This window comes from Gigantopelta aegis, chromosome 10 (genome assembly GCF_016097555.1).
Source record: "Gigantopelta aegis isolate Gae_Host chromosome 10, Gae_host_genome, whole genome shotgun sequence".
Lineage (NCBI taxonomy): Eukaryota > Metazoa > Mollusca > Gastropoda > Neomphalida > Peltospiridae > Gigantopelta > Gigantopelta aegis.
The window spans coordinates 87884092-87895942 of NC_054708.1; the positions used below are offsets into that span (position 1 = coordinate 87884092).

An 11851-nucleotide genomic window follows, 5' to 3' on the forward strand; every position below is an offset into this window, starting at 1 on the left:
TCAGACGATTAGAAATCGTCTTCATGCAGCCCATCTTCATGCTCGACGGCCCCGGGTTGTGCCTACCTTGACAAATCGTCACATTGCCAACAGGCGTGAATGGTGTAGAGAGCGTCAGAACTGGGGTATTCGTCGCTGGTCACGTGTCATGTTTTGAGATAAGTTCCTATTCACTTTGGACTTCCTTGACAGGCGTGGACGGGTTTGGCGTGGACGAAATGAACGGCACGCCAACGTCACAATGCGTTTTCATGGTTATGGTGTGTGGTGATATCACTATGACTGACAGAACCCCCATATTGTGCAAGGAATGGTCACTGGGCAGTACTACCGGGGTCAATATACTGGCACCCTTTGTCGTCCCGTTTGCTAGGCGTGTGTGTCGACGTTTTGTGTTTTAGGACGACAATGCCCGTGCTCACCGTGCACGAATCGTCAATGCTCAACATCTATCGAATGCCATGGCCAGCAATGAGCCCAGACCTTTCCCCCATTGAACACGTTTGGGACATGATAGGGAGACGTGTGTGTCAACGTCAGAGACCGCCGACCACGTTAGCGGAACTTGGTCAGGCGCTGCAAGAGGAGTGGAACAGACTCCCTAAAATGGCCATTGGGGGACTTATATGCAGTATGCCTCGTCGACTGAACGAATGTCTGACACATCGTGGCGGTATTACCCACTACTGATAAAAAAAACCCGTCAACTTTCAAATTTCACTTCTGACCCCAATCGTCCTTCAAGATCTTTGGTGGTCATAAAACCTACTGCAATCCTGAACTACCGGTTGTAATGTTTGCCCAATTAATTCACTATTATCATATAACCATTTCCCACAGCTAATATACCTTACAATTTTGGCAATTATAAATTCTTATTAGAGTTGCCCTACTTTTTTGAAGAGTATATGTACCTAGATATTTTCCACCAAGGACAGTAATTGTTTGTATTCAGTGGGATGTTCTGACTTTTCAGTTAATTTTGACCACAGCTAACACGGGAAATGCCGACACATAGTATATTCCGTATAGTACAGAATAGTATTCAAAGTAACATTATTTTTGGTTGTAAGATAAGAAACAATATATGTCGAAACAGGTGTTGATTTAAATTGATGTTACTTATATTATTGCTTTAATAAAATATTTATTTATTTACCTACCTACCTACTTAACTACCTACCTATTTGTACGTAGTGGTATTTCATATGTTTGTATGTATTCCATATATTCATTATGTGTCTGTAATAAGATATCGTTTAGAACTTGACTGACTAAATGAATATTGTTATCGTCTATAAGAAAACCTCTCTAACTATATTTAATATCAAGAACATTTTGCTTCATCCCATATCAAGAGCGTTAACCCTAATCGAAATGTTACTATGAAGTATTTAGAGTTGTCCCCAATTGTTAGTATCGCCATGCTGACTATAATGGATTAGACAAAATCACCTTCTTTGTTTTTGTGATAGAGCAGTCCGTGTGGATGTATGGAAAACACTCGGTCGGCTCGATTGAGGAAGTTAACAACTATGACGTCATCGACTTCAGCGCGTATGATTGGTCCAATAAGTCCAAGCCATGGTGGTTTGGGAATCTCCGTGGAGAACGTGGCATCAGTGTATTGTTTGTAGATGGCTTTCTTGTAGACCCGGCCAATGCGGTTCCAGCCGTGCTTCAGGTATTCATCGGCCTCGCTGAAATAGTAGGCGTAATACTGCAGATATTATTCAATATTAAATCACGGGGGGGGGGGGGGGGGGGGGGGGGGGGGTCATGGGGGGGGGAGTGTACTGTGCTACGAAGAAATTATCTATATAGTGTGTGGGAGGGTACTTAGGAATACCGTAGGTCTCCTTTTTGATATATTGTACTCATTCTCCATCTACGGATGGTAGCCGTATACGTACGGTACAAATTAAACAACATAGCTGATAAGACAACATCTAAAAAAGCACATTATATACAAGTTGTATCAGTCTATCAGTTCACAATTTCGCCTCCCCATCCTATAACACTGTTTACTAATGGAAATCAGAAACACAGCTACAGTTTTAATAAATCTAACGTTTGTTTTGTTTAACGACACCAGTGGAGCACATTAATTAATTAATCATCGGTTTTGGATGTCAAACATTTGGTCAGCGGAAACCCACTATATTTTTCCTAGTGTGGCGAGGGATCTTTTATATGCACTTTGCCACAGACAGGAAAGCACATGCCACGGCCTTTGACCAGTTGTGGTGTACTGATTGTAACGAGAGAAAATAAACAGTCAGCTCAATGGATCCACGGAGGTAGTTCGATCCTGCGACGCAAGCACCTCAAGCGAACGCTCAACAGACTGAGCTAACTCACCATATTAGTATAACACCATTTACTAAAGCAACATACATACGTAACATCAGCTTCAATAAACTGGCGATGGTTTAACCTCACCATATTAGTATAACACCATTTACTAAAGCAACATACATACGTAACATCACCATATTAGTATAACACCATTTACTAAAGCAACATACATACGTAACATCAGCTTCAATAAACTGGCGATGGTTTAACCTCACCATATTAGTATAACACCATTTACTAAAGCAACATACATACGTAACATCAGCTTCAATAAACTGGCGATGGTTTAACCTCACCATATTAGTATAACACCATTTACTAAAGCAACATACATACGTAACATCACCATATTAGTATAACACCATTTACTAAAGCAACATACATACGTAACATCAGCTTCAATAAACTGGCGATGGTTTAACCTCACCATACTTTAATAAGCGTGTTTTATCGCCATCAACGGTTACGTGAATTGTTTTGCCATGTTGTCGCCTGTGTTATAAGGAGTAAAACAAACAGTAGGGTAGAGCTGCGCTTTTCACTGTTAACATGAAGAACAGTATTGTGTTTTGACGTAGATTAGATACTATAGCCAAGCGATATCTAAGGTCTCACTACATAGTTCACTATAGTTCCTAACTGTGACACTTGTTATGGTTCACATATTCACTTCTAGGAATTGGGGAAAAATTAAAACAATATGTATGTTTAATGGTAAGCCTTCTGGCTGTATTTTGCCCATGTTATTTGGTAATATCGTGCATTGACGTTTTGGGATATGGGTGTATAGCGCAAGAGACAGCCGGAATTAATCGGTTAATGAACCACCTGTTCGGACCGGTACTACAGCCAGATGCGGTCATATAGCAAACAACTGAGACGGAAATGTTCTCAGTTTTAGAGTGAAAATAAATGCTTATATAATGTATGTTCGCAAAGGTGTATGTTGTTACATGTAGATCCAACAAGAACCCGTACTATTGACAATCTTCATTTGAGGTTGGGCAATTTAATATGGATTCAGTGGCAGATGACATCTGTGTAGTGAGACGTAAGAGTAGCGTGTGACTAAATGAATGAAAGAATGAATGAATGTTTAACGACACCCCAGCACAAAAATACACATCGGCTATTGGGTGTCACAAATAGTAATCGTTTGACGATATAAAGACAAGTAATTTGGAGTGTCAATTCTAAATGATTCGCCTTTTAACTGGAGCGACGACTCAGACACTGGCGACGTCAGCTTCAGAGATGGATGTCCAGTCTCGCTCTCCCTCCCCACACCCCACCTTCCGCTTCCTATGATTTAATTATCAAAGAAAAGGCAAATAATATTTATTTGATAATACTTCAGCACATTTTAAACCGCGGTTATTTGGTTCTAACGTACAGATATTTCGATATTTGGGGCACTTATTGCAGCCGGAGTAAAAAAAGCGAGTTTACCGAGTGTGGTCAATGCTGCGCCCCGCCCAGATTCCGTTATGAGTGGAACGACACCCCAAGCCATACTACCTTTGTTGTTGAGGATTAACCAGGTTCTTTCCGGATGGCGCATAGTCCCAATCTACATGTTCTGCTGCGAGGAAATATTCACGTTTGCTTCCTCTACACGTCTGTATGTCCAGCGACAGCAGTGACGTCACACACAGGCAATACAACCACCACGACATGGTGGTGTCGACAGAAATGGCGTAGACTTCAAAATAAGATGACTGTACATGTCATACAGACCCTGTGAGATAGATTTGTCTGTCACGTGACTATAATTTATTTAATAGTGACATATATGATGTACTTCATACTATCTGAAAGAGACGACAAGCAAACAGAAGGTTTAAAGATGGCCAACTACAGTACACGACAACTGGAATGGACCACGACAACACGGCTGTTTTGATTACAATAGTAGATAGCACAAACGCAATATAGCGGTCTCTTAAAAGGTCAGCATTAAAGTTGCTTAAACACCAGCTGTATTTATTAATTGTTATTGTAAAAGTTAAAGATTATACCTTGAGTTATATGTCAACAATATTTCCATACTACAATTTTATAAATTTATATTATTGCAAAATTACAACAGAGTAAACGATAGGTTAATACATGACGCGAGAGAGAGAGAGAGAGAGAGAGAGAGAGAGAGAGAGAGAGAGAGAGAGAGAGAGAGGGGGGGGGAGGGGGAGAGAGATACATACGGACAGACAGATCGATAGACACAGAGAGAGAGAGAGAGCAAACATATGGACAGACAAAGACCAAACGAAATAATAAGAACACTGGTCTTGCCCTTAGGATTGTAAATATATGCCATGTGTTCGTACCAAATGGAGAATGTGCGAGGTGTAGATTCGTGAAAAATAATTCACGACCTCCTTAGGTTAGAGTTAATTGGGTTTTTTCATGAATCTAAACTTCATTATCCAACTTATTCTATTATTCTTTAAAAAAAATTACATGGCTGCTAAGTTAGCTTATATTTTATGTTTTATAATAAAAATATTGGTTATAATGGCAAATAATATTTACAACCGCCCTCCCCCAGTTCCGTCCTAGTGCCCCCCCTCCCCCCCCCCCCCCCCCCCCCCCCCCAGTGCTGGAGCAAAACCTCAAATTCTGGCAAAAATTATACAGATATTCGGGCACAATGTACTAATCTGAGACCTTTTTACTGTGTATTTCCATCATTATACCCTCAAAATTAGTTGTAATCCATGTGTAGTGATTCGTTTACAAGCCCATACAGCAATTTGCTAGTAATGCTAATATCAATAAATGTTGTTATCCAGTTTCGGGCACTTTCCTTTAATTCGGGCAATAAACAGCTTCCCCCCCCCCCCCCCACCCCACCCCCCACACACACAAAAATGGGAGCCCGTACGCCTGTGGTTGCATGTGTGGATTATGTGCCCTAATATTAATTGTATTTTGTACTTCCCAGCCACCTGAAAAGAAGTATCTGTTGGTAAAACATAGTCAAGTTCAAGTTCTTTATTTGTCTGGTGTCTTACAGTTCATCTGCTTAATACACAACATAAATAAATAAATAACATAGTCATACAAATTGCACACGTGCAAAACAATGGTGGGTGTGGTTTTCATGGACAAATAAAGTGATATAACATTAACAGTTACAATATTAACCGATCTCGAATTGTATTTATTATTTAAGTCCTTATTGTTAACGGTGGTTTCTACTTTGCTACAATGTAAACTAAAAGAGGGGTGTTCATCTGTTTTCCTGAACCAAAGGAGGAATTTAGAGAATCAAATCGAAAACACGATAGAATAAAACAAAATAACCAGTTGTAAACCTGTTAAAAAGGGAGGGGTTCTAAGAAGGATATATATTTAACTATGTTAAAGCTTTAACAGTTTAAAAAAAAAGAGTAAAACGTAGATGCTTTTTCTGACACTAGTTTCAAGAAAATCAATCACTGGAACTCACAAAAGCTCGCCCTAATGACTGATTTTCTGACTCGTGTCAGAAAAACCATCTACAAAAGGACGAGTGCCAGAAATATTTTTTGTTCAATGATACTTATAATTTTAGTATAATTATTGTAAAATTCACTGCATTTTATTTTTGTACCATGACGTCACAACCCTGCCCACAGCTGACATATATATTACGTTACTAGAAGGCATGCATGCAGTGTCACATATTACTAGACGTCACGTATTACCTTTGTTTATAATGCAATGACGTAATGAACAGGTAGCAACGGCTGTCTATCTCCTAAACGATAAGTTCATTTAACCAATGAAAAGGATGCATTACCGTTTAGAGGACGTCTGCTAGACGCGTTTTCTAGGACGGCTTTCTGGCACCTTTCTACTGGTTAACTCAACTACAATATAGATTTATTTCTCTCTATTTCCTCTATATTTGTTTCTTTTTTTACATACAATTTTTGTGAACATAATAACGTGGGTGTTTTCTCTTGGTTTTTCCTCCCTCCCTTGTTTCGGTTGTGTGGGTGTTGTTGTTTTATAGAATCATTTATGTCAATAACACTTATAAGGTAATGAATCAGAGCCCCAACCCTGACATTACCAAATTCTTTCTGGAATAATAAAAACATAATCATAATACATCATTTAAAAAGGAAAACATCGAAGAAAGAAAGAAAAAAGGAGGACTGGTGAGAACCCCATTCGTTAGTTTTGATAACACACAGTTATCACATAAGTTGTTATAACATTTTAAAGCCATACGACTGGCTGCTGTTAGGTGATGACTAGGTCACCCTTGCCAGACTATCCAATGAAAACTAGATATCGATTGCTTTGTGACGTGTAGGTTAACCATAAACTGATTAGTCGGTGATGCATTTCATTTTCTTTCATTTCATTTCAACTTATTTTCGTGCTTATATCCAATTAAGATTCAAGCACGCTGTCCTGGGCACACACCTCAGCTATCTGTGATGTCTGTCCAGGACAGTAGGTTAGTTGTTAGTTAGTGGTTAGTGAGAGAGAAGAGGGTGTAGTGGTCTTACACCTACCCACTGAGTCGTTAAAACTCGCTCTGGGTGGGAGCCCGTACATTCGTGTGAGGGGCGGGACGTAGCCCAGTGGTATAGCGCTCGCTTGATGCGCGGTCGGTTTAGGATCGATCCTCGTCGGTGGCCCCATTGGGTTATTTCTCGTTCCAGCCAGTGCTCCACAACTGGTGTAGCAAATGCCGTGGTATGTACTATCCTGTCTGTAGGATGGTGCATATCTAACGGCCACTCATGTAGTATTCTCTATATAAACAACTCGTTGTAAGATAAATGGTATCTAACAACCACTCATGTAGTTTTCTTTATATAAACAACTCGTTGTTAGATAAATGGTATCTAATGGCCGCCATATAGTATTCTCTACTTAAACAACTCGTTGTGAGATAAATGGTATCTAACAACCACTCATGTAGTATTCTCTATATAAACAACTCGTTGTTAGATAAATGGTATCTAATGGCCGCTCATATAGTATTCTCTACTTAAACCACTCGTTGTGAGATAAATGGTATCTAACAACCACTCATGTAGTATTCTCTATATAAACAACTCGTTGTTAGATAAATGGTATCTAATGGCCGCTCATATAGTATTCTCTACTTAAACAACTCGTTGTGAGATAAATGGTATCTAACGGCCACTCGTGTAATATTATCTACTATTACGACACTATTCTTTTCGCAAATTCAGAAAAAGAATTGCAGCAACTACTTGATAACTTGAGTTGTTACTGTGATAAATGGGAAATTGAAGTTAACATAGATAAAACTAAAATATATGTATTTGAAAAACGAAGATCTGTATGTGAATTTAGTTTCAAATACAAAGACTCTAGTCTAGATATTGTGGATACGTTTAATTATCTGGGTATTACATTTAGTTATACTGGCAATTTTAAAACAGCTTGTAAAGTGCTGTCAGAACAAGCTATGAAAAGTGTATTTTCATTGTATAAGTTATTTTTACATGTTCCATTGAATATTAGTACAAAAATGTATCTGTTTGATAGAATGGTTGTGCCTATTTTGCTGTATGGCTCCGAAGTAGCTAGCATTAATAATATTGCTGACTTAGAAAACATTGAAGTCAAGTACTGTAAAGATGTTTTAAAAGCGAAAACGAGAACACCCAATGTTGCACTTTTTGCTGAATTAGGAAGAATACCTATTTCTGTGTTATGTAAACAAAGACTTTTATTATATTGGCGGACAATTATCTGTAATCAAACTTCTATGTTATACAAAATGTATAGATCTTTACGAAATGGTATGAACTCTAGCAGAAATTGTAAAAACTGGGTATTATACGTAAAATCTATTTTATATGAACTTGGTTTTATTGATGCATTGGATAATGAGGACGTTTTACATGTACCTGCTCAAGTTCTTAAACAACGTCTTCGAGATCAGTACGTCCAAAATACTATAGCAAAGTTGTCTACGTTCTCACGTTTAGAAATGTACTGTAAATATAAATGTGATTACACTTTTGAAGTATATTTAGACAATATTTTGGCACTGAAGTATCGTACTGCCTTGCTTAATCTTAGATGTGGTGCACTGAATATTAATATTGAGAAAGGTAGATTTGAAAATATTCCCAGACAACAAAGAATATGTCCTGTATGTAATACTAATAATATGGAGGATGAATATCATTTTTTGCTTCTATGTCCATGTTATAGAGACCTTAGAGTCAAATATTTCAAAAAATGTTATTGTTCATGGCCTTCAATGAACAAACTTACTAATTTGCTATCATTAAAATCGAAATTGCAAACATTACACCTAGCTAAATTTATCTATTTTTCTATGCATCGTAGTCAAGAAAAATATGATAATTTATGTTTCCTTCTCTAATTAAGTATTAATTATAGGTCATAAGTGTATTAATATTTTTATATAATATTTATCATATTCATGTTACCATTTGCTGCGCATTGTATATATATCATGTTTCAGCCAATGGTTGATCACAGCTATGGCTAAATAAAATTGATTTGATTTTGATTTGGTATCTAGCAACCACTCATGTAGTATTCTTTGTATAAACAACTCGTTGTGAGATAAATGGTATCTAACAACTACTCATGTAGTATTCTTTATATAAACAACTCGTTGTTAGATAAATGGTATGTAACAACCACTCATGTAGTATTCTCTATATAAACAACTGGCCTCAGATTACAGTTATCTTCCCATTTGGTTGTCCAAAATCCGGAAATTTGACCGCGCAAGTAGTCTGCTGTTTGACTGTGATTATTTCATGGCAGACAGCTATGAAGTGGCAACTGTTTGACTGAAGTGGCAGGGGATAGCATGTAGTTTGTAAACATGTGTAACGTGTTGACATTGAAGACTTGTTTGTGGTAATTCCGGCCCATGCAAAAGTAGTGCTTTTTGTGTAAAATGGGTGTACTCCGGCCTGGTTTAGAGGATGTGTCTGTTTAAACCAATATGCTGGGAGAAAGAGCTGGACAACAGGGGTTGTCCTTTTCAGGGTATGTGTCCCCCATGCAGGAAAAGGTACATACAAAACTTCACGGGCCTGCTGATATTAATAAAAATGTTATAGCCACTAAGGCTATATAGAAACATATAGCGAAATTAATTGTGGTCTGAGGCCTGATATCGTTGTAAGATAAATAGTATCTAATGGCCACTCATGTAGTATGCTCTATATAAACTCTGACCAGTCGACGCCAGGAGAGGAGCTGAACATTGCCATGTGCGAGACTCCACGGCCGGCGTCTCCCGTTCCTGCAACTTCACGTTCGACTCCGTCGAGACCCCCACCCACGGGGAACTCCGTTGAGACGAACAAGGAAGTTGGTGTTGCGAAACGGAAGGCTGTCACTCCCCCGAGTGACTATCCAGCCAAGGCACGGCCTTCCGTCTCTGGCCGAGGCAGGGACTTTGCCGCATGGAGTCTCGCTGTCAGCAAGATCAAGGGCCAGTACTTGGTTGGTGATATACCACACGTGGGCTCACTGCCGGGAGGTATCCAAGAGGGAAGTTTCAAGCGCTTCCCCGACGGCAGTGAGGTGGCCATCCACGATACGGTCTTACGAGACGGGACGCTCTGCTTAGTGGTGACGACGCACCGGGAGGGTCTGTACAGACAAGGAATACTTTTCAGGGATATGGACAACAACACCGTCCACAGAGTACTCAAGATCATCGCCGGCGTCCATTACGTCGAGCTAGCAAAAACCCTGCTAGGTCACAGGTGGAGGAAACTTGTGCCACACTTCATCGGCAAGCAGTTCATCTCGTCTCCGTAGGCGCCAACCTCCTCAAGAGCAAAACGGCCTTAAAGAGGCCACTCACGTGGACATATAGATCGGACTTTATACTTTTAGATCTTCGTTCAAAATTTCATGCCGAAATTACTTCTTTTTTAAAAATATTATTAAATAGTCTGATCCTCTCTTCTTTCTCTTATTTATTTTTGGACTGTCCTAAAATGCTCCAAATTATATAAATATTCGACCGACCAGTCAATTCTTTTTATTATTGGCCTGTAACTTTTTATTTATTTATTTTTAATTCTATTAACTTCCCCCCCCCCCCCCCCACTAATTGCTATTTTCAAAATTCTGCCCATTTTCAATTCTACCCCCCCCCCCCCCCCATCCCGAGTCAGGCCACCGATCTCTATATCTGAATGGGCGTGGTTCGAAACCCTAGTGGTATATAGGCACGTCAAATAGTTATCTATCTATCTATCTATCTATATAAACAACTCATTTAAGATAATGGTATCTAACGGCCACTCATGTAGTATTATCTATATAAACAACCCGTTGTGAGATAAATGGTATCTAACGTCCGCTCATATAGTATTATCTATATAAACAACCCGTTGTAAAATAAATGGTATCTAATGGCCACTCATGTAGTATTCTCTGTATAAATAATTCGTTGTGAGATAAATGGTATCTAATGGCCACTCATGTAGTATTCTCTACATAAACAACTCGTTGTGAGATAAATGGTATCTAATGGCCACTCGTGTAGTATTCTCTACTTAAAGGCATATTGTCACAGACCACTGACCTATTTAATGGTCTAACAAAGTATTACTTGAACAAAATTAATTTGATTCAACCACCTTTATAACAACCATACTCCATTTATTAATGATATTTTGTAAAACATAATTGAATTATTATCTAACGGCCACTAATTCTCTAATATTACCTACACCGGACTGTGCTGCAGTGGTTAATCCATAGGATGTAGCTACTGGGTTCGAATCCCAGTACCGGCTTCAACCCAGAGCGAATTTAATAACTCAGTGGATAGGTGTAAGACCACTAGTACAATACCGACTTCTCTCTCACTAACCACTAAAAACTAACCACCTACTCACTGTCCTGTACAGACAGCCCAGATAGATGACATGTGTGACCAGGACCGCGCGCTTGAACCTTAATTGGATAGGAGCACGAAAATTTATATTAATAATAAAGATGATGTTGATGATGATGTTATTGATGATAATGATATTAATAATAATGATAATGATGATGATAATAATAAATGATTATGGTGGTGATGCTGATGATGATGATGATGATCATCATCATCATGATAAACTACTATATTGACCACATTTTCTCCTCCCCGGCACCTCAGTGAACTCGTTAAGTTTCTCCTTTAAATCATTGCTTCATGGCTGGTGTACTCAATGCATTATCGCTGTTAACATCACAAAGCATCAATAATCATATTATGTTAGACTCCTTAAAGCAGGAAAGTACAGTTTGTTTGGTTAACGACACCACTAGAACATACTGCATTGATTAATTAATATTGGATGTCAAACATTTGCTGACATATAATCTTCATAGGAACCCACTACGTTTTTATTATGTATGTATGTATGTATGTATGCCCACAAATGACTGTCAGGTCAGATGTCGGGAATTAACGTGCTTATATCAATTTAATGTTCAATCACGCTCGTTGCGAGCACGA

The 11851-nt window shown here is 38.7% G+C and overlaps 1 protein-coding gene across 1 annotated transcript in view; it reads right to left on the bottom strand.

Annotated features, from left to right (window-relative positions):
• Positions 1-4034, bottom strand: part of LOC121383890 (hephaestin-like protein) — a 30088-nt gene extending 26054 nt beyond the window's left edge. Inside the window, exons 1-2 of the mRNA XM_041513986.1 lie at positions 3877-4034; positions 1456-1700 (exon numbers count right to left, since the gene is read on the bottom strand). Coding sequence (XP_041369920.1) covers positions 1456-1700; positions 3877-4034 — 403 coding nt within the window. The remainder of the gene's footprint in view (positions 1-1455; positions 1701-3876) is intronic.
• Positions 4035-11851: the final 7817 nt, after the last annotated feature.